The sequence below is a fragment of the Myiozetetes cayanensis genome, unplaced genomic scaffold (assembly GCF_022539395.1).
Source record: "Myiozetetes cayanensis isolate MyiCay16 unplaced genomic scaffold, myiCay2020 scf6-25, whole genome shotgun sequence".
Lineage (NCBI taxonomy): Eukaryota > Metazoa > Chordata > Aves > Passeriformes > Tyrannidae > Myiozetetes > Myiozetetes cayanensis.
The window spans coordinates 44875025-44899361 of record NW_026087853.1 but is presented as its reverse complement, the minus strand read 5'-3'; the positions used below and the strand labels follow the sequence as shown (position 1 = coordinate 44899361).

Genomic DNA, 24337 nt, shown 5'->3' with positions numbered 1-24337 from the left:
CTCAGAAGGCTGTCTACAAAAATTAAAGAGGCCAGACACCACTTTGTTCAACTTCCAAGTTTAAACTTTTAAAGAAGCAACAAGTTCACCTTCCATTAGTAAGCAGACACAAAACGTCTCGCAGTTTCAAATGTGTACTCACCCAGAAGAGAAGGTTGAAAACAAACATTAGGTACTTGATACACTGCAGGCAGTTGTGAGCCATGCTGCACCTCTTCAGTTCTAGGAGAAAAATAAATGAGAGATCCAGGTAAAAGACAACGTACTTGTTTCCCTTGGGGGACGTGTACTTAGCCTTGGTGGCCTTTGGGCCTGGGTTGGTGTGGAATCCAAAGAAAGAGTTGCTGGCAGCCCCAAACTGGCCACCATACATGCTGCTGTAGCGACGAAAGGCGCCATTTGGGAAACTGTAATCCTTGCTGTCCAGGGAAGGGCTCCTGTGATAGGTCGACTCATCGGTGCTAGACCTGCGCATGGTGGCTTCAGCTGTCCCTTCCACTGCTGCTCTGACAGCTGCCGGGCGTCGATGGCGCGGGTGAAAGGTCTGCGATCTTCTTCCCTCCTCCTTGCTATGAATCCCCTATTGCTTTGCGCCAGCTGTTCTTTTGTCTGCCATCCTGTCAAGGAGTTATGTCTGCTGTACGGCAGCAAAGTTGGTGAACTGAAGTCTGCTTAGCCAGGAGTTAGGGAGCAGCGTGCTTCCACATGAGAAAGACTTCTGCACAAGTAAACATTCCCGTCACTGTCACAATCGTCCCTCCCGGCCCACCCCGCTACCAGGGAAGAAAAAATCACAGAGAGATACACTGTACCCAAAGCAAAGAATTTTTAAAAAAGGAAGTGTGACCTCGCTCGGCTCCCAAATGCCATATAAAACCCCGGCTCCGCATGCCACACGCAAACAAGAGAGCGCCGCTGCACAAGACCCGCGGCAGGGGCAGGTATTATCCAAAAGGCAAGCAGCTCCCGTGGCCCTTTCCTCCTCGCCACATCGCTCTGCCCCGAGACGCCGAGCTCACTTTCAGCATGCCCGCATGCCCTTCCCGCGGCGGGAGCCCGTGGCACGCCAGCCCCGCCGCTCCATTCCCGGCGCGGCCGCCCCTCCTCCGAGCGCCGCGCCAATGGCGCTCCCGGCCCGCCCGCGGCCGCGCCCTCCTGCCCCGGCCCGGCCCGGCCCCGGCCCCGGGCACACCCCGACCCACACCCTGCCGACCGGCAGCACCCCCTCGCACGGGGATGCGGCGGGAACCCCCGCCCGGGGCAGGTCTCGGGGCCGCGGGTCCCCCCACCCCGCTCCGAAACTCTGGGCACGGAGAGCGAACCTGGTGCAGGTGGGTCCTGAGGGGCTGCCCGGACACACCGACCGCGCTGCCGAAAGGATCGGGAATAAGTAACCAGTGCAAAGATTTCGCACGCATAAGCGCTGGGGATGCTTTGTCAGGGGGATGCTGGGGTCAGGACAGGCAGTGCTCCCCTTGCCGGAAGGCTTGTTTGTTCCGCTGCAGATCCATCACCGGGATTTTCCTAATTCGCTCAGTCCCACAGAATCATCACTCAGCACAATGTATGGCCAGCTCATTTGTCCCCCTGTCAGGTAAGGTACTGATCGGCATCATGCTCGGTACGCTAGGGAGCACTTCTCTAAAATCTGACAGCTCCCACCGGCAGTAAAGAGCTGAAAATCTGCCACACGCAACTTTTTCAGAAAGGAAAAAATCTTACTGAAACTGGGGGAATTACAGTATTAACACTCAGGAAAGCAAGACTCATTTACCATCTTTGCCCCGAATTCCCTGTGAAAGTAACTCACTTGTCTCTGTAGTGCCACTTCTGATCTGCGAAATGGGCTGGCCTGTCTCTGCCTTCCTCCTCTCCTCCTCTGTCTGCCCTTTGATTTTGGCTGTATGCTACTGGAGCCAAGTGAAAAGATGGCTGGCTAATATTTTTTAAAAGGCTTGCCCCAGCAGAGAATTAATCAAGATGAAAACAGGTTTCTTGCATGAAGCATCTTGCAAGTCTCAGCACAAACTGAGAGACACAGGCACCAATTAATTAAAGAACAAATTAGTAAAAGTAAAATGAGCTGGTTATGCACATAGCCTGAGCAGATCACCCTTGCAAACTACCCTCTAATTCTGTTAATTTACAAACTGCAAACCTAGAGTCTAATTATTTCTCTTCATTTCCTCCACAAACTATAAATACACTGACCATACCTGGTGCAAGCTTTAGAGAGAAAGAACTTGAGCACAAAACCCGAGGGTAGTAACTCCTGCGCCATCTATTTCCACAACTTTGATAACTTACAGCTTTTCTACTTTTTAATTTCCCTGCCCCTGAAATTAGAGACACTTCATAGCCCCAAGGGAAGTCAGTTTTCTACTCTTCCCTCCCTCCCTTTCCTGCACGGTATAAACTCTGTCCCCATAAAGGAGTCCTCCTTTCCTAGCACATAAACACGGTCCCACGGAAGCAGATCTGTTCTCACACTGAGTTTCCAATATATCACTGATTTTTCCTGTGGCATCAGACAGTTCTGTCTCCAACCTTCCTCCTCGTCTCTATTGCAACTAGACCAGTTTGGCAACAGACACCAAAGGTGATTCAAATATTTTCTACATTGCCTGTCAGTATACAAAAATGCCTGTGCCATAGAGCTTCACATTAAATGGTTTTTCTCAGCACACAAATTATGCTGAAACAGTGACAAGTCAGATAACTGTTATTTAACAAGAGTGTCCCTGGTACTGCATGTAAGGGAGGAGAATTCAGCATATTTACTATAAACTAGGCATCTGAAGCCCTAAAGGCATCTCATTGCTATCTGGATTAGAAAAGAGAAATCACTTGATATCACCTTCCCTTAAGGCAAGAAATCATCAATTCTTAGGAGAATTAAGTCCTTAATATGGGTGGAATAATTTATAAAGCAAAGATATGAGGTACAAGGGAGAGTTTCTAAATGTTGCTTTTAAATAAAAAGTAATAAACATCGACACACTGTGGATATATTTCAGACAGATACAGAAGATGCACGAGGAAGGCAGGGGTCCTGCATGACCCATACAATAAGGGTACTTTTACTCCAGCCTCCTTTCAGCATCATCCCTTAGCACACCTCTTGGAAATGACAACTTTTCAAAGGCACTTTAGTGTGAAATTTAGTTCTCAAGTCACAGAATCATAGAATTAACTGGGTTGGAAGAGACCTCCGAGATCATCAAGTCCAACCCTTGATCCAACCCCACTGTGATTACTAGACCATGGCACTTAGTGCCCACATCCAGCCTCATCTTAGAAACCTCCAGGGATGGTGAATCCACCACCTCTCTGGGCAGGCCATTCCAATGCCTGATCACTCTCTCTGTAAAGAACTTCTTTCTAATATCCAACCTAAACCTCCCCTGGCAGAGCTTAAGCCCGTGCCCTCTTGTCCTGCTGCTGATTGCCTGGGAGAAGAGACCAACCCCCACCTGGCTACAGCCTCCTCTCAGGGAGTTGTAGAGAGTGATGAGGTCACTCCTGAGCCTCCTCTTCTCCAGACTAAACAACCCCAGCTCCCTCAGCCTCTCCTCATAGGACTTGTGCTCAGTCCCTTCACCAGCCTCGTTGCTCTTCTCTGGGCCCGCTCCAGCACCTCAATGTCTTTCCTGAACTGAGGGGCCCAGAGCTGAACACAATACTCAAGGTGTGGCCTCACCTCACTCACAGCGCTGAGTACAGGGGAAGGATCACTTCCCTCGTCCTGCTGGCCACACTGTTCCTGATCCAGGCCAGGATGCCATTGGCCTTCTTGGCCACCTGGGCACACTGCTGGCTCATGTTCAGCTTCCTGTCAATCAGCACCCCCAGGTCCCTTTCCACCTGGCTGCTCTCCAGCCACTCTGTCCCCAGCCTGTAGCGCTGCAGGGGTTGTTGTGGCCAAAGTGCAGGACCCGGCACTTGGCCTTGCTGAACCTCATCCCGTTGGAATCAGCCCAACTCTCCAGTCTATCCAGGTCCCTCTGCAGAGCCCTCCTGCCTTCTGGTAGGTTGACACTCCCTCCCAACTTGGTGTCATCTGCAAATTTGCTGATGATGGACTCAATCCCCTCATCTAGATCATCGATAAAGATGTTAAACAGGACTGGGCCCAGCACTGATCCCTGGGGGACACCACTGGTGACTGCCAGCTGGAGGCAGCCCCGTTCACCAGCACTCTCTGGGCCCGGCCCTCCAGCCAGTTCTTAACCCAGCACAGAGTGCCCCTGTCCAAGCCATGGGCTGCCAGCTTTTCCAGGAGTATATTATGGGAGACAGTGTCAAAGGCTTTGCTGAAGTCCAGATAGACACATCCACAGCCTTCCCCTCATCCACCAGGTGGGTCACCTGATCGTAAAAGGAGATCAGGTTGGTCAGACAGGACCTTTGCTGTTCTTCTTTCTCGTGCCAATACCAACAACTAATTAAAAACAGATTCATTGAGGATACAGACATTATACAGATCCAGAATCATTTTTTATTACATCTTCCACGTTAGGAAACCCAATCAGAATCACTAAACTAAATGGGAAATCCTTGAGATAGCAATGTTGTTCCAGCAGGCTAACCATAGCCTGGATGACATGCTTATGTGATGGAGTAAGATCCTGCATGGCAAGTGGGTAAAAAACAAAAAGAGAAGGGCTGATGTACTCTGCTCTTTCCTATCCCTGGTGTAAAGTGGATGAAAGGCACATTCCAGGACCCACGTTGACATTTAAGCTGCTTAACAATGAAGTAATATATGAACCAAGAAGAATGTGCTTTGGAAGCATTGCCATTATGCCTATAAGGGTGACTCAAGGGGCAGGTGAACTGAAGCCTTCACAAAACTTTTTGTTAATGACTGAGCCTAAAATCACAGCCACATCACTGGACTTAGTGACCTCTGTTCACCTCTGCTTAACATTTACGTTTTCTCTCCCTAACTGCATCTGTATATTCCCATCCTGTGGCCAATTCATATTGATTCCTCTACACAAGAAAGCAGGCACTGTGCAATCTCTCCGGCAGAGGTTCAATTTGTATTGATTGCAGTGGCACGCTACCATTTAGGTTATAACAACTCTGTCCCTGCTGCTCTGAGTGAAGGGCTGGTAAACCTTCGACATCTCCAGCCAGAACCCTGCCCCTGAAAGAGGAGAGGCAGCACTCTGTTGCCTGGAGTTCATCTGACATCAGTAAAGTGTAAAAGTTTGGGTATCAGCAGCAAATCTGTTAACTGTGTTATCCCTCACACCCTTTCTCTGAGCAGCCTCATCCGAGGCTTCAGCTTTCACCTGAAGACACACACCTATGTGTTCAGCCCACACTTCCCACCTCAACCTAAGCTTGCAGCCACCACAGACCCCTCTCCCTTAGCCAAATCTACTCCCCATTTCCTAAGCTGTGCTCAGTGTCCCCGCTGCCAGCCCCTACTCCATCACCTCCACTGGTCATGGTAACATTCCTCCTTTAACGGGTCATGGGCACCCGGGCCAGTCAGGATGGGGTACATGCAATGCATGTGCAATAGGTACACGTGAGAGCACAGGCAGCAGTCCCAAACCCCAGGTGGGCTGCAGCTGGGGAGTGCTGCTGGATCCTGACCCCAAAGCAGGGGCATCGCCACTGCCAAGCTTTGAGCAAGCTTTGTGTGTGGACTCTGAGCTCAAGTGATGGTTAATACATCAAAACTTTCTACCAGGGATGCCAAAAAAACCCTGCTTCTCCCATAATTTTGGTGACAGCTGCTTTCTGGCCCACTTCAGCCCCTGGTCCATCTTTGGTTCCTCTTTTGGTGTACCATGTTTTTCCAGACCCAGCTTCTTCTTTGCCTGTTCCATGTTCAGGACTTTCCCTCCTCATGCCTGACTGTGTGTGATGCCTCTGGACCCAAAGGAACCATCCACTGAAACCAACCAGTATTTCAATACCATGTTGGTATTGAATCAGGCCTTCCTTTTGCCCATTTTGAATACTGCTTTCTCTTCCTCCTCCATGATTTAACTCTCATGATCACAAGACACCAGTGCCTTCAGGTCACACAAAATGCAGCCACTAACTCACCTCCTCATTAATTTAGTCTCATAAGTTCTTTAAGGGTTGCAAAGGCTTTCTCCCTACTAATGCCTCTTGTCACTGTCCTCAAAACACATCTGCTCCATCCTCCTAATGAAACAACCTACTTGGTAGACTGTTAAGAAGTGATCCACAAAATGAAATAAATTTTAAAGAATCCTGTTAGAAGCTAATACTGAAATATACTCTATAAATACAGTATGTGGCAACTGCTCCTGTTCTGCAACAGGGGGGTGCGCAAAGCCATGCATGTGACAGGTGACTGTCATTCCCAGTAGTTTCAATGAACAAAATGTTTGAGATCAAAAATGACTAAAACGGTGGTCATCTCTTGTGGGTTATTAGCTTTGCTTCATGCCACGACGTTGGAATCAGCTAAGGGTGATCGACTGATAAATACACTCCAAGTGTATTTATCTGAACTTTGTAATTTCACGTACAGACATCACCACACAAGAACGTTAATCAGTCCTGTCTGGCACTGTCTGTCCTTTTCTTCAGCAACATGCCTACAGAGCAATCCCTTTTTTCTTCCCCCAGTGTACTCTTTGCAAATAATTTGATTACATTTGATTCAGTGATGCAGGCTTTGTAAAAATTGTACCTCTTCCAAAGACTAAGAGAAACATTACCTCTTCTGACTGGAGAGTGAACCCAAGTTCAGGGGGAAGCTGGCTGTTTCAGCTGGGAGGAAAAAGCCTTGTGATGAAGTCTTTGATTTGTTTGCTTTTGTATATTCATTTTGCATGAATATAAATGACTAAAAGCGCAAGGCAAAGGGAGGGAGAATATGATTTTTAACCTGCCAGCCTCACGCTGCCATGGGCCTTCAGTCTCTGCTCAGCCCTGGCCAGTACTGTTTAATGTCTTCATCAGTGACACACACGGACAGTGGGATCGAGTTCACCCTCCCCAAGTCTGCAGATGACAATAAGCTGAGTGGTGCAGCTGACACACTGAGGGACAGGATGCCATTCAGAGGAACCTGGATAAGCTCAAGAAGTGGGCACATGGGAATCTCATGGGGTTCAACAAGACCAAGTGCAAGGTCGTGCACCTGTGTTGGGGCAGCCTCCAGTATCAGTACAGGCTGGGGGATGAAGGGACTGGGAGTGACCCCTTGAAGATGGACTTGCAGGTACTGGCAGATGAAAAATGACATGAGCCCACAGTGTGTCCCTGCAGCCCAGAAAGCCAACCACATCCTGGGCTGCACCTAAAGCAGCATGGCAAACAGGTTGAGGGAGGTGATTCTGCTTCTGTATTCTGATGAGAGCCCATGTGGAATAGTGCATCCAGCTCAGGAGTCCTCAGTTCAAGACATGGACCTATTGGGAATGGATCCAGAGGAGGTCTGGAACACTTTTCCTATCAGGAAAGGCTGAGAGGGTTGGAGTTGTTCAGCCTGGAGAAGAGAAGGCTCTGGGTAGATCTCATTGTGGCCTTTCAGTACCTGAATGGGCTTAAAAGAAAGATGGGGACAGACTTTTTAAAAGGGCCTGTTGTGATAGGAGAAGGGGTAATGGTTTTAAACTAAAATAGGGTAGATTCAGACTAGATATAGGGAAGAAATTTTTTACAATGAAGTGATAAAATACTGGAAGAAGTTGCCCAAAGAGGTTGTAGATGCCCCATCCCTGGAAACGTTCAAGTTCAATTCAAGCAGCAACCAAAGGTCTTCATCCCTAAATCCTGCTCTCTCCTAAAAATTCTCATGGTGCAATAAGCCTGTGCTGTCATGTGCTGCCAAAGGCTTTAAGAGAGGCTCAAGTGGGTCAGAATTGGCTCAAGTGGGAGCCATACAACCAGTTCCTGAACAAAAAGCAAGATATGTTAAAGCAGCCCAAGAAATAGGTTAGTCAAGCAACATCAGTCCTACTCTGGGCAGTAGGTCCTCCAGCTCAAAGGGTATTACTATGGGACTGTAAGCTGAAAATCTCTCTGGAACCTTTTATTTTAGAAAGAAATATGAATGGTTTTAATAACTGAAGCAGAATAGAGCATATTTCACTGAAACCTCAAACTTACTGCATACATAAGAAGATCCCACACCTTCCCTTTTATTTCCCCGGTCCTTGCTCGTCCATTAACAAGCTCAGAATCTGTAAAAGGCTAAAGTTGCTGGAAAAAGGTTGAGCTCTGGATTGGATAAGCAGGAGGTCAGACATTCTAGAGATTTCCTCAGCTAATACACAGATCTTTTGATATTCACAGTTGTACCTCCAACTCCTTAAAAGATTTACTGATGCCTCCAACAAAACTTTGAAAACACATTCCAGTCAGAAGCAATTTCACTCACATAGCAGAATTTAGGGTTGGTTAGTTTGGTTTTTGTCTGTTGGTTTTTTGTGTGGTTTTTCTTTTTTCATTTTCCTTCTTCCTTTTCCTTTATAAATAAGGAAATTTGCATGAAAAAAAAATCTTCAATACTTATTAACTCATCTCCTTCTGCTCACATGTCACCTGAAGTCATGATCTTTGGTTTATGGCATAATTAGTTGCTATGGAAATAACATAATCAGAGACACAGAGAAAATATTTTGGGTATGATTTGCAATGCTCTTTATTCAAGCCTGTGCACAACTTTTGCAGAAACCTCACTGCCTTTTACGTGCTCTCATCTGCATAACTGCTGCCATCACCTCTGCCTGTGCACTCAGACATACTCGTATTGGTACGTGCATGACTCACACTGAGGGCATTTTCTTCACCCATATCTGAGCATCTATATGTTCAAACAGTGATGAGACTGTACATGCACGCAGGGTAGCTGGTGTCAAGTCAGATTAAACAAATAAAATCTCTTTAAAAATTACCTGGTATCAGCCCCCAAAACCCTGTGCACCTCAGAGCTCCCTTGCTGTTTGTGTTTTCTGGGCTTTTGTCATCCTATTCTTTGCTAATGATTTCTTTTGTCCAATAATAAAAATTTTAAGTAAGGAGATTCCCTGTTTCCCCAGCAAATTCTGTGTATTTCAGCTCTGGACAGAGAGGATTGTTGCTGCAGATGAAAGACAAGCAGGGCCAGTCACTGAACTCTTGAAGAAGCAGAACGCCCTGTTCCCCTACTAATGTCCTCAGTAATAAAGAACGAAAGAACAGAAATAAAGAACCCATCTGACACGCTGTACAAGAAGAGTTGTAGCCCAAATAAAATCTTTGTCAAGACCTATCTTTGCGGTGTCAGCAGGTCTTAGCAGCAGAAATGCAATTTATGTGCTAGTTTTCTTAAAATCAGGTTACTTTCTCTAACCTGAGAGATCAGCTGACATTCAAAGAAATACCACTTCAAACACACACGTGGTACTCGGGATCTTTCTGTCAAGTATAAAGTAATCAGACGTGAAAATCCTTAAACTGCACAGTTCTGCGGGCTTGTGAAAGCAAAAGCAAACAAAACAAAACAGTGACTTAGAAAAATCCAAAGATTCAATAACGTTCCCTAACCAGTGTTTGCCTTTTAACATCTTTATGGATTTTCCCCTTGGAGATTCAAAATGGATTCTTTTCTTGCCTTGCATCCTTAAAAACAGGACTAAGGTTTTGCACGCAGATGAGCATGAAGCAAAGTTCATATAACCACGTTTCAGCTCCAGTTCCAAAGCAATGAAGGCCCAGAAGCATTCACTGACCTCACGGGCATCGGAGCGCTCAGCACATTTCAGAATCAGGTCACAGAGAGCCCATTTCAACTGAGTACTCAACCACAGTTTTCACTGCATTTTCACTGCATTCATGTACTTAAACAGTAAGCACACACTTAAAGCTTTCATGGGTGGGGTTGTACATAAGCAGGAGAAATGCAGTGTTCAAAAGGCTTCAGATCAAGCTGGACTCTCCATACAGCTGCTGTAGTAGAAGGAATTACTCCCTGAGCACACCCTTTTGAGGCTACTGCTTTGCAGATCTCCTTGCAGAGCTGGCTGGGAGGTGCCTTCAGCCAAAAGAACACAGTTTGAAATGGGGAAAGGAGCTCTCCTACCATCAACTCAGTCAACAGATGTGAGCAAGCATGCCAAGACTGGCTCAAGAAATCATCTCTGCTGCTGCACTGCTGGGTCTGTCTTTCTCTTCATAGCCAAAAGTCCTCAATTTGCTCCTAGTTCCCTTAGGTTCCTTCCAAAATGCTAGTTAAAAGACAAATACACTTATTTTTCAAAAAAAAAGTACTGAAAATAACCTCCTTAAGGGAGCAATAGATGTATTTTTTTCATCTTGAAAGGCAACTTCTTAAGAGTAAGCAAAAGGCATTATTTTTTTACTATATGGAAAGTTTGTGACACCAACTCAATGCATTACTTGGAATGCAAGGTGTGTTGGAGAAAGCTTAAAATTAAAACTGAAGTATTAAAGAGCCTGCAGCAAATTAAAAGAGTATTTGAAAGCAAATGGTAAACAAAACCACTAGGTGATAATTAAATATTGATATTAAAATGCAATGGACCTGTACAAAAAAAATGCAAGTGGACATATATCTTTTTATATATTAGGTTATCATCTATTGTTTCTGTTCTTAATGTCATATGGAATCCCACATAATAAAAGTAAATAGCAGTGGATCTCTTATCCTTGACATCTCTATAACCATTCAAGCAAAAAGAGAGGAGCTTCTGCCATCAAAAGTTTATAAAAAAAAATAATTCTGGGTAGTACCACAAGCTTTGGCTTTTTGCTTTGCTATTCTGAGCATTCATAACAGTGAACAGTCAAAAATAACTTCAGGAATGCTACCAGCAGACATACTGTCAAACACATTCTTTGAACAGATAACACATACAGGTAAACAATTTAAAACAATAACCTAGGTTTTACACCCCTAAAAGGCATATTAGTGAGTACAATAGCGATAATGCTTGAAATAAAAGTGTTCTTTTGGAATAAAAAATATCACCTGCACTGGAACCATATATCTGTATTCACTTGTTTCCATCACCGCAATCCAGCTTTTTATATTTCACTGTCAAAATCTGTAAATAGGCTCATGTCCCTAAGGAAGGGTACATCAGCACAAAAAGAAGAGGCAACTGTATTTTAAGGCAGCAGGGATACCATTTTTGCAAAACATACCTAAACTCAGTTACCAAAACGTAATACATGAGCTCTAATTCAGCAAATTAAAAAAAAAATTAGAAACTCATCCTTATTTATTAAGGGACTTAATGTTATTTAATTTTAATCATGAAGGCTTTGTTTGGACAGAAATAAGGATGTAGCTAAGAGCTTTAATGATAAAAAATGAAAGAGAATCAGTGCCTGAATTTAGATGCTCATGAAAAGGTACTGCCAAAATATCTGTTTAATCCTTGAAGTCACTGCCTATTTTGCACACTGGCTAAGATTCTGGATTTAATCAAAATCAAATTTGTGCCTAAACTTCACCTGAGAATTTGTGCTCAGTGTTTCCTATTAGTTTGCACAAGGCTTTCAGACATTTCTACTCTGTAAGAAACATTTGGCACAGGACCTTTGCAAAATTTAATCCTGCTAAATCTAAGCCCTAGCCTACATTAAACTGCTAAAACTGCAAGCTCAACCTCTTCTGTATTCTGACCTCCAAGCAGTTTTTTTTTGCTGTGTTGTATTTATGAGGATGTTTATGAAGGCAGATTTATATACTAATAAAATATTTCTGCATCAAATCACCAAGAAGCCATCTGAAAAATTATTAGGAGCGTTTCCACAGAAAAATGGTATCTATTCCATGATGGTTTTCAGAAATGGCAGGGAATGCACAAAGAAAAAGCCAGCCTCCTAATTTCTGTATTCTGCATTTCTGTCTTCAGACAAGATTCCTTATTTGACGGGGAAAGAAGACCTTCCTAGAAATATATTTATTTTACACATATTTCCAGGTATATAAAGACTATATTAAGTTTCTGCATTGCTCTATTGCTAATGATATTTATCTCAAAAACCGCACGATTATAAGCCTATAAAACTTTAATTAAAATGCTTTATAGCCTTTTGTAAGTGTCACCCAAACCTATGCTGTAAGGTAAACTGTACTTTTAATTTCTATTTGTTATGTTTACACTGTACAAAGACATTCACTGCAGGAAAAGCTAGCCATTATTTCTTAGAAGACTGCATAAATTCCTAGGTCACAGTCTGTCTGGATAGAGCAAACAATCATTTTTGTTTACTTCCATTTTGCTCGGAATTCCTAGGCAGTCAATCACCACCAAAAAAAAAATAAAATCCTATAGTGGTCAAACACTCTAAAGCCAAAACCATACTTGTGAATCAAGCCAATAATCAATACACTTGGTGTATTTGCAAGAGCAAGAAATGAAAATACCTAGAAGATAATTATACTCACTGCCTAGCTCAAGCAGCACACTGTGTTTGGAGACTGATCCAAAACTCATTGAATTCACGGCAAGGTGTTCTTCCAATCTCAACACCTCAATAGCCTGACTACTTTTAGTCCAGACAAATCTTGGATCAAGCTTCTGCCCCCGTTGATGCCTGGATATTGTGGTGAGCAGGACTGGTCATATTTAGATGAGCTGGCATTCAATTTTTTAATGCGAGCCAGAGAGGCAGGAGGATTGAATCCAGGATTCCCTTTACCACTGTGGAATCGGATTTCTTTATTGATCTGCTTAAGACAGGATAGGTATGACAAGTATGACAGGACGGATAAAACAGGGCATTAAAGCTCCAAGAAACAGGAAGGAAGAAAGTCTGACATTCTCACCAGAGCCTGTGAGGACTCCCTGCTGACCTGCCAGCTCTGTGGGGCAGACAAGTGGTCCCAAAGGCATTCTGGACACTTGTTCCTTCAGACAGGTCTCAGACCCTGTTCCACAGTGAAATGTGTAGCACCTTTCTCATCTAAAAAAATAATCACGGGCAGAATTTCAACAGAAACACAGCCCTTACAGACATACTCTTAAAAATGCAACCCAAAAGAAACCAACAAACATCAGCTCCTCAGTCAGCAACCAAAACTAGAAAACCATGAGCCTTGGCAATGTGGAACTCCCCTGCCTTCACCAAGCCATGGAGCACATTCTCCACTCCTACATTCCCTGCAAAACAAGGACTCAAGGCACTGTATCTGGCAGTCTGATGGTAGGTATTAGCCCTGCTACAAGTCCCGGCATAATCCTGGCCTGGCCTCAGCTGCTCCTCCAACAGAAAACTCTGCTAGAAAGGGAACCAAGCCAAGTTGGCTTTGGCAAGACAGAGGTGCAAATCTGATTTTCCTTCGTGGAGTAAGTTATAGATTCTGCAAACTTGTGCCTCTTGCAGCTGGAAGCTGACAGCTTCAGATGAGAGGAATTTATCATTATTATTTTAGTATGAGAGCAGTTCACTGATTGCAGCTTGACAACTCAAGTTAATTAGTTGATGAAGGGTCTGATACATGCTGGCTGGCTCTGCATCTGTGGACGATGACACAATCAGCAGAATGAAATCCATACTTAAAAGGTCTTTGGTCCTTTTAATCCTAAACTACAAATCACAAAATCCACATAACAAAACCTGCAGATCAGAGGAATTACACAAGAGGTTCCCCTACCCCTGGCCCTCGGGACAATCTGGTCTCTGCTGCTTACTGAAGCTCATAAACAGACAGACTTGACTTCAAAAGCATCCTCTTTTCTTCCTGGACTCCCAGTGGTTCTCAATAATAAGATAACTGGTTTGAGCACAACCTGGCAGTGTTCCCTTACGGCTGCTTTCCCCAGCAGGGAAATACCAACTTGCAGGTTTTCCTCTGCTCCTGCCAAACAGCAGGTGGGATTTACCCGCCCTGTCAAAGCGATTATGTCAAGATCATCTGGCCCCACCTTGCAGATCAATGCACAGAGCCCACACTGCTATTTTGCATCCAAGCTTACAATATGTTTTGGTTTTTACTAGACTGACAGTTAAAATAGTATGTGAGGCCATAATGTCCCAAGCTCCTGAGAAGCATTGGAGAAGCACAAGTGGCAGGGAAAGCTGGCTGGGAAGTGATCTGCATGGGACTGGAGCCACTGAAAGCCACTAAGCAGTGAGGGGCAGTTCTTCCATGTTGGGAACAAGAACAGGCTGTTGCTGGTAGACCTGGAGCCTCACATCAGTGGGAGCTGCTGCAGAAATTCAGAGAGCTCTATGCCAGACTCCACATGTAACTATACAGAACAGCTGTAAACCTCTCTGTTGCCCTAGTTTTTAGCAATGAGAGAAGCATTTTTTTCATCTGCCTTCCACATCCACATTTTGCACTTTTCAGGGTGCAGCCTGCTTCCATCTCCCTTCTCACTTATCACCTAGAAGGACGAACTGCACTTATAGGTGCTCTCTTAAAAGCAAAAAAGGCAATTCCAAGAGTCACTGGACATGTCTGAAACGTGGTCAATCAGAGGTTGCTGGAGAGCAAAAGGAGGCAGCTTCCTTTAGAGGAAGAAAATGAAATTCCAAAACAAGCAGCTCTCATTCCCAGAAACAGTGAACAGAGTATATAACCCACAGCCTGGGCCTCCAGAGTTCTGAAAGGGGCAGCACAGAAAGGCACACAGCTACAGGCACAGGAGCCAGTATTTAGTAAGAGATGTGCACAACAAACTGAAATGGATGGGTTGAGAATCCACTTACAAGGCTTTACTAGTTTCATCCTGGCATGCTTTAATCTCATTTTAATCATCCACACAAGAACTCTGTTGATGGAACCTGCATTCCTCCAAAAGAAACCCTTCAGTCCTGGATCCCTGCTTGTCTACACTTCTTGAAGTACCATAAAAGCAGACGAAGGTTTTTTTGTGTGTGTGTGCTATAGAACTGTTTCTTCCCAGTTTGAGAGCAGCTCAAAGGAATTGGCTTCAACAGCTGCCCATGATTTAAGTTTCTTTTTGACCATGTTGAGTTCTGACAGAAGAGAGGTTCCAGTGACAGCCATGCTTTATTCTGTCTCCACTAGGATGCTATTGAAAATCTTAGGATGAATCAAGACAGCACAGACACTGCACACAGAATTTAGAAGCAAAACACTGTGCTGCAATAATGTTTGAGCATTTAGGGGACCTCAAAAGAGATTTTTTGTTATTGTGTTCTAAACAAACAAAACCCCAAAAAACCTCCAGCATTTTCCATGTTCACATTAATTTCTGCAATGCAGCTTTAAAAACAAAACAATCCCAAAATTCAATAGTGCACCCAGGATGGCAATGCCTCAAAATCTGAAGCACGATGTTGGCATTTTTCCCAGGAAAAAAAATATATATACATGTGTGAATACATACAGACACTTTTTATTTCTTTTGCAAGATCAATGAAACTCTGAGGCTTATTGCTACCTCAGCCAGCCACCAGCACAGGCAGGTTGGTCTGTGCAGTGCATGAACACTTAGAGTTTGATTACCTGAGCAACTGTGTGCATGTGCATCAGAAGTAATGAACAGCAAGGCCCTCTCAAATCCACGATGCTGAAGCCTTATCCTTCCTACTGAAGACAGAGGTCTTAATTTGAGAGCTGCCTGTGATTCCAGGACAGAGTTACTAGGCTATAGTAAGCAAGCTCCTAACAGCAGGCTGAGGAGATTTAAAGAATCCCCTTGGTTATACCCAGTCAGTTGTGAACAAATCCCTGCACTAGCAGCAAGGCTAGCTGGGGTTTTTCTGTGGGAGCATGTTATGGAAGCTCCTAATCTTCAATCCTCTACCAAAGCTACCGCAATGATGTCTGCAGCTCTGTTTGAACCAGCAAGAAGTGCAAGTCATTTCTTGTGATAACAGGGCAGAAGAGATGCAGTTCCACACATACCCTTACACACTCTTGAAGAGGCATCTGAATGCTGTCCAAAAATTAATTACATAGCATGACAAGTTCTGACAATTAGCTAAGTAGACTGCTTGATGGCTAGGATTTTAAATAAGAATCTTTCAAGGGGGAAACTGTGGAACAGGCACTGCTACTGTCACAACATTCTGAGCTGTCAGGAAAGCGTAGCACCAACAAGACAACCCTAGGGGCTTCACAACTGTGACTGCCAAGGAAAGACAAGATCCTGTGGGAAAAGGACCCATTTAACTGCACCCGTACCTCACATCCACCATCAGGATGTGAGGATGTGCCCTCCAAAGGGCAGGAACGCAGGAGGATTTGGGTCTTCTCCAGACAACAGCTGGCCCCCATGAAGCAGCAAGAGAAGCCTGGACCACCACCTACTCTCACTGAAGCTGGAAGAGGGGCTCTCTGTCACACAACATCAGGCAGAGGTCACAGGCAGCCCTGCCAATACAGCCAGACCCTGTACAGTGGTCAACAGGCCCAGCACCCCTGATCCCTGCTAGACCCAAAAGGGCACTGCCTCCAAAATCCCTCACGTGTCCATTCCAAGCAACCCTGAAGGTTCCTGCTCCTCCACCTCGTCACTGAAGACGAGTTTAGGCAAAAGGCTTTTGCTGCTGCACACCATTTGTGCAGATTTCTCTGATGGCTGCTCGTGGAAATCACTGTTTCACTCGCACAGCTCGCACCTCCCTTTGGGTAAGGAAACAATGCTCCCCCTTCTCAATTTTCTCCCCTTGTGTGCAAAGGGGAGGGGCAGAGAGGCAAGGATTTCAGGACAGTAAACACCCAGAGTGACCTGACAGCAAGCAAATCAGCACTCTGGAGGGTTCACGGCAACAGCTTTTGGCACTGCAGGAAAAGAAACAATTCATTACACAACAAATAAACTACAATTTTGTAGTTACAAGGCAGATTTTCTGTGCAGCCAATTACTGTACATGTAGTGGTGACAAAGTCTTATGTTACCATTTACAGATTATCTGTGAGATGGCTCGGTTTTATCAGTATATCTTCTTTATGAAAAGATAATTAGGGAATGTATTAAGTAAATAGAGAAGATAGGTTTCGCTGGAAGCTAGGTGCCCATTTCCCTTCTATACACGTGAAAATCTGTCTCTCCCAAGCCTGCTACAAACATATTTTAGTCACAAAAAATATTGTTTCAATATTGTATTCGTCACAATTTGCTATTCTTCTGTGATACATTAATTGGCAGTTTCTTTTCCCTGACTGGATTACTCCCTGGGCCTTTAGAAGGTTTCAGGTTGGTTCTGGTATATATACTTATAACGAATATATATTAATAAGGATGTGTCAGTGTATACACTTTCACAGAAAATTTGACTATTAAAATTTTACTGATACTCCTGGAAAATGGATAATTTAATGGTTTTTATATTTATTTTAAAACTTTTTATTTTTTGATTAGACTTTGTCACAGTTGAGCCACAACTCGCCAGCTCATCTTTCTTCTTTAGAATCAATATCTGCATAGGTGCATTGAAGCACCGTTCCCTTAAACTAGATCTGCTTTTAACACCATGTGCTAATTAACCTTTGGGTTTTGATATGAATCCCTCAGCAGCTCACGCTCCTCAGTCATGATTCAGATGTGTAAGCAAGATTCTGAGACACTGCAAAACAATTTAACTACAAGTAAATCAAAAGCTCTGAGTGTTTACACCAATTGAGAACCCAGCCAACCATCTTAAAATTGCAGAGGCTTCCACTCAGGTAAGCACCACGGCTGAAGTATTTCTCCCCCATGTATATGCTGCCTTTTTCGTTCCTGTTGATGCAGTGAAAATATCTGCAGCAGCATTTCTGAGCTGCACCCTGGGATTTGCTTAGAATTCTCCCTTTCTTTGAACAGGGGCTCTGTTTTCCCGATTCAGTTGGGCTGTGCGTGCCAGGACTTGACTCACGTACTTTATGCTGCTGGGGCACAGGTGAGATGCCCTTCCCTCAAGCTGTCACCAACCTCACTGGAGAATCAGCTGCCAGCCAAGCCTCAGCATCTACGGAGGACCCTCACATGTCACAGTGTTAGACTCCCTCTTGTTCCTCCATCTGGGAGCACAGCCGTCTCCTTCCTCTCTCAAGGAAAGCAGCCAGTAAGGGCCAGAAGTCACTTCACACTGTTATTTGCTACCTGCCAATTCATGTACCCAGGCCAGCTTTGTTTGAGAATTTGTCTTTTAGATTTAATTTTCTTTCCAGGCAAAGGGGTAGCAGGACACTGCTGCCAAAGAGATGTTTTGTGATAGCCATAATTTATTCTGTATCAGGCTGTTCATCGTAGCTCTGTTCTATGTTTTTCAAAGTGTTTTTGGAAGATGCATGGTCGGAATGAAGACTGCCCAGGACAGGGGTGCAGGGCAACACTGCATGGAAATTTCCCTAAGGCAGATGAGAGAAGATGAGGAGGCAGAATGGCTCCCTGGGATAGGGACCAACGCAGCCATGGCAATGAGAAAGCTATTGGGATTTATCACCCCAGTTAGTGTTTATTTCAAAATTCAAATGTTCTTTTCCTTCTCCCTGTGTGGGCTAATCCAGTGCACACTGAAGTCAGTGGGAGGTCTACCTATGAGTCTGAAGAGCACGGAGGCAAACTTCTGAGAAACTTTTTCATTTAGAGAATAACTTAAAGTCATCTCTCTGGAGATGTGAAAGAGTTAAATATCAGACATCTGCAGCTACTTTAATGACAGCTGCCCTTTTATATTGAGCCTGTAGAGTTCAAAAAACTTGATGTGCCTCCCAGTGTGCTTAACAAGAGGATTAGATCTGACCTTTTGCTAGAAGCAGCAAGGGAAAGATGGGGGTCCGTCTACTTCGCAGATGAAACAACAAAAAGGACTAAGACTTTGTCCTCAGAAGTTAAGTAAGCCTTCAGACTTAAAGTTTCCATTCCACCTCTTACACAGTCCTCCAGTGCTGGGTACATGATTGAGTTCTTTTGTTCTTCAGTTTTGCTCTCCAGTCCTTTTTTTTCATACTATCACCAAGTTGTTGAGATTTCTAGGTATCCGTGCAATACTACTAGGGATGGATGTGCTCTACAATAGTATCAAGAACAGGATAATGATGATAATGACAAGGAGGAGGTACACAGCACAAACTTGAAATACGATTATGAGCACAGAAACACAAGCAGGAACTCATTAACATATACTGTATGGTAGAATGCTCTTTAAATGGTGTTAGTGGGTACCAAGAAAGAGCTTTTCTAACTTTAGTGGTAATTACCATTATAACAATTACTAGTCTTCACTAAAGTGTTTTTTTGCTTTTACTTGCAGAGCAATTATATACAGTTAGTTATTCCAGTGTTACTTACTCTATTCTCAATCATTACACTGTCTGGATGAAAACTCACTTCAACCAGAACAAGTATTACAACCTCTGAGACAGGTCTGAAAATAGAAGTGGATGTTTCCCACATTTCTATTAATCTTGGCATTGTCCTGAAGCAGTTCACTAGCAGATAGCACTCAGTGTAAGTGAGAGAAAACAATACAGAAATCAGAAAATACAGAATGGACAGTGAAAATGAGTGAGACATGCTGTCATCACATAGGGAGTATTTTAAGCTTTACTTAAAAAAACATCACATCTTACACACCAAAAGGAGCTGCTAGCCACATGGCTGGAGCCAAGAAACTCACTGGATTTGGGCAAGCAGTATAGAACAGCTTCATATTTCCAAAACATACAGCTTTTCCAGAGGGGTAACTACTGCATTCCCATCAAGCTGATGCAAAAGCACAGCACTGGACCCACTTGTCCAAGGTCTGAGTAAATTGCAGAGTCTACCCCAAGCCCTGCTTTCCCTTTCCTCGCTCTACAGCGTCTCTCTCAACATATTGAAGCACGTTTGCAAGGAGCCACAATGACAAGTCTCCACAATGGAAGAGTTCGTTTTTTATAGCTCATCGATATGTAAGTTGAAAAGGTGCAAGCAAACAGCTTTGAAACCAACCACTCAAATGTTAATAATCAAGCTTACGGGCTTGGCATGTTATTTCAGAAGAAGTCAAAGAATTCCTCTATAACGTGAGCATGTGGAAGCACAGTTCAGTGTAGGTAGTTCATGCTAACATTCACTAACTTTCAAAAGGCCAAAGAAAAGCTCTGCCATAGGGATACAACAGATGTTGGCAGATGTTATAGCAAGTAAAGTACATATGAAATATATATCAATAAATGCACCCCTCAGTTGCTCCCTTTTTTACTCTGTCTTTGCTAATGACACTTCTAGTATAAAAAAGCATCCTTCTGCCTCACAGAAAGATTCTGTTCCATCCCACTTTTTCAAAACATACATACGATATCATATCTGCAGCATAAATCATACCTCAGAACAGTTTATATTTAGAGGAAATAATCTCCAAATGTTGTTACCCCTTACATTAAAATTCCCATCTGTAATATTTTAGCATGCATGTTAGCCAACAAAAGGCCCACAAACAGGTCCACTTAATGTACCTTTACAAAGCTTAAAAAATACCTTTCCCCTATTTTTATTAACATTTTTCCAAAGAGATAAAAAAGCTGAAAACCTTAGCAGCCTCACAGTGCTGGAGCCATTTATCATGTTGCAAAGCTGAGAAATGCACTTCAGTTGTTTTTACCAGCACCCCCCACATAAGACTTGTCTTTTTAAAAAGTCCAGTAAAAGTATCTTCTAGAAAGATGCTGCCAGAGCCTGAATCAAAGGCTGATAGATAGGAATCACTTGATCAAAGCCCAAGAACAGAAAAGCATTTTTATTAAATGCTCTTATGCTTTAACGCCTTTGCACATTTACTCAAGGACATGGGCTTTAACAACAGCTCACTCCAAATGTATTGCTGGTGAGAGACCTTTTGTGTACTGCACCATGTCACATACTCAGTGCAAATAACAAAAGCCTTCATCAACAGGAATGCAACTGGATTTTTGGTCATGAATACGAAGAGTCACTATTTGGTCTTTTTTTATTATTCCTGCACGTGCAATTTTCTTGGTACCAAAGATAAGAGTATTGGGCTAAAATGGTCACTGGTGAGAGGCTTATGCTGATGATTTTAGGGTAGAGGAGGTGTAATTAGTATCTAAATATGGTAATGCATATCAAGCAATAAGGTTCCACTTTAGATTGATAATTTACAAATAAAACACACTAGTGGAAAAAAAACCCAGAGAATATGCTGTTTCTTCACTTCCTTTCTCTTGGCCTTTTATCCACCTCACACCCAAATACTCCCTTCTGATAGAAGCAAGCGTTTACTGGCTTTCTGTCTCAATACTACTTCTAACTTGGAAATTATTCTGAAATACATATTTTATTAATTTTGTATGTTAATTAAAACCAAACCAGAACAAACAATAACCCCAAAACTTAGGTACCAACACAGAAGACACCAGCACTGTGGGACATCAGCCTCACACAGAAATTGCACAGGGGCCCTAATCTATCAGAAGATAAATGAGCAGGAAAGCCAAGTTTCCAAATGCCCTCTGCTGGCACCTGTCAGTATTACTAACAATTCGACCCTGTTCTTAAACTAGAAAACTAATTCTGAAGGTTTATCACTTGAACATACCATTAATAGACTGCAGGAACTCAGCCATCTTCCTGCTGCAGGCTCCAGGAGCAGAGTGGCTTGGCCAAGTTCTTACCCCCGAGATGTGCTGGCTCACAAGGTACAGCACAGCCATCACAGCCACCACCACCCACAGCAACTAAGGCCACCCCTTCCCACGTGCACCTCAGCTCTGGGTGCACTACAGGGTTACAGCTGTAACAGCATGAACAAAGTGACAGGCATTTTTTGAGTTATTTTCCCCATTTGCCCCACATAGGTGGATTTCCAAGCATGATGGTGTGACCACCTGATTTCTAATATCCCCCTTAACCATCCACTAAGAATTTGAAAAAGTCATTAGGAACTGGTAGAGAAGAAAGCCAGGTTATAGTTCCTTAATATTCTGGCTTTGAATTACTATTTCTTTACTATTAACTTTGAGTTAATTGAGGACATTTTGTTGGATGCTATTTTAAAGTTAGTTTCAATTCCACATTAACAACAAAGCCACTGTATCAGAACAGACCAACAATTAATAATACAGATTGGAAATACATATCCTGGAGGAACCACTAACTTCTTGAAAGAGATGATTATGTGTTTGCATGGCAGAACTCACAGAAACAGCTGTTGACAACATAGGCCTGACAAAGCAACCTATTATCCATGAAGCATTCTAAGGGATGAAAGCATTTCAAGCATGTTTGTTAAGAAATGCTGCTGGGAAAAGAAAAGGAACACTCCTGCCTCTCAAAGTGTGCATAGAAAGGGACCATGTAATAAAACACTAGCTAAAAATGTCTAATCCTGCCCCATGAAGAAATGGTCATTGCATTAATGAACTGAAGAGGACGGACCAGTCTGGTTTAGGTCTTGCCCTTCCTGAGCAGGGAAATTCAGCGTAGTGTTTATTGTTACTTGTATGGAATAGATACAGTGACTACTGAGTAACCTTTTTGACTTTGAGCTAGTTTAGCACCTGTATGGATGACAGAATTTAATTTTGTCCTCTTTTGCCATATTTGCATTTCAGTGCTTTTTGGATGGGATAGGGAAATAATTCTGTTTGATCTAGAAACCTTCAGAGTGCCTTGCTTCCAGCAGGGAAATCAACTTGATCTTCACATGCTGGCCAAGCAGAACCAACAATCATTAGCATGACACTAGAAAGATATTTGGGGCTTGACATGGAAAACGTCAGGATGCAAGGGATGGTGTGAGAGGAAGAGCTGTCACTCCAACACAAGAACAGCAGCATACCTTCGTTTTGACACTGACAAAGTACATTCAAGGAAGTACACCAGTGGTAAAGCAAAATAACAGCATCCTCTAAGAAAGCCCACAAAATAGAATCGTCTACTCAAAGATGCTGCATTGCCATCTTCCTCACAGCATGGTGATACCTGGAGCTTTCCAAGCTTTACATCTCTACAAGCAACACAGGGAGAGGCTTCTAAAGAAGCAGCACCACGGTATTCTCTTGCTGATGCTCTTCATGGAATTTCAAATCAAAAAGACTCAATTTGCTAGAAAGAATATCTTACTCCCCAAAGCTGGTAAATTTACTGTGGAAGTCCCAAAACTCCAGCTGGGTTCTTTCTTTCTAGCTAACAGATTTCAAGGGACTTGCACAGAAATAGCAGATTAGAATTTAGGAAATAAACACAGAAATGAGCCACAAGTTATATCAAAATGCAGCTGACTCCTCTAGTTCCATTTTTTTCTGCAGTGGTAACAAAATGAGGAGAAAAACACTAAGATTCAATGCTGTGTCTTCATGACATTTTTACATATTCTGAAAAACAGGCCCTGGTAAGTTATTTCACACTCGACTCCAAATATTGTAAAGCATTAGTTAGGTATGTCCTGATACTGTGCTTTGTTGAATGATCACTAGTGCCTGAAAAATAAAAACTCTAAAATAATTCATAAGAAAATAACAACTGTTCTGAATACTACAAGTATTTACTGAGCCCTGGGTTAAAAGGGCAGCTATACAGAAAATGGAGCCAGAGTCTCTCCCGAGCTGCCCAGAGCTCCATGGGAAGAGAGGCAATGGCCACAATCTGTAGTAATGGAAATTCTCACTAGGTATCAGGGAGGGGGAAAGGAGCAACCAATCACTGCAAGGTTGTTCAGCGTTGGAAAAGGGTCTCTGAAATATGGGGAATCTCCGCCTTTGGAGATGAAGACAAAATTTAAGATTGGAAAGGTCCTGAGTGACCAACCCAATGTAACTTCAAAGCTGGTCCTTCTTGGCACAAGGGATCAGACCAGATGACTTCTAGATGTCTTTTCTGACATGAATGTTTCTCCAATTCCATGTTCTACAGGAAAGTTAGGGCTGTGTTGACAGAACTCAAACAAGCTGCATATTGAGAGCAAGACAGGAGTTGAAACACCCAAGAATCACAGTGTTTTGGAAGAAGAGCGTAAAATTACAACAGGCTTCCCGAAATAAGGAAGATGGACCTACTGTGTCTCAGATAGCATTCCAAACATGAAATGAGGAGTATATTTTTCCTGAGAGTAAGTCACCTGGCAGGTAACAAGAGATACTTTGGCAGACCTAAGCACTTGTATGTGGAGTATATGGAGACATTTTACAAAAATTCTTGGAAACATGGTTACAAATTATAAGTGGCTTGTCACAGAAGGCACATACAGAGTTTAAGTATGGCCACACAAGCACAGACTATTTACCTGGTTATGTTAAAAAAATTAGATATATGTTAAAAAAGCCAAATACAAAGAATGCAGGATGAGGGGCCAGGCCTAAAGGCCTATTGATCAGATTACAAATGGATGTACCTTAGTTGATCTGAGAAGCATACAAAGCACAAAACTGACAAAGTTAGAAGTATTGTGCACTGATAGCTCTGCAAAAGTATGACCTATA

The 24337-nt window shown here is 43.4% G+C and overlaps 1 protein-coding gene across 5 annotated transcripts in view; it reads right to left on the bottom strand.

The window, feature by feature from the left end:
• The window catches only part of TSPAN4 (tetraspanin 4), a 364602-nt gene that overhangs the window by 200120 nt on the left and 140145 nt on the right, over positions 1 to 24337 (bottom strand). The window contains exons 1-2 of one of the 5 annotated variants that reach the window (XM_050337177.1): positions 1811 to 1868; positions 143 to 222 (exon numbers count right to left, since the gene is read on the bottom strand). In XM_050337177.1, the coding sequence (XP_050193134.1) occupies positions 143 to 205 (63 nt within the window). In that variant the 5' untranslated portion in view covers positions 206 to 222; positions 1811 to 1868. The other 4 variants (XM_050337176.1, XM_050337175.1, XM_050337173.1 and 1 more) reach the window with 4 other exon arrangements.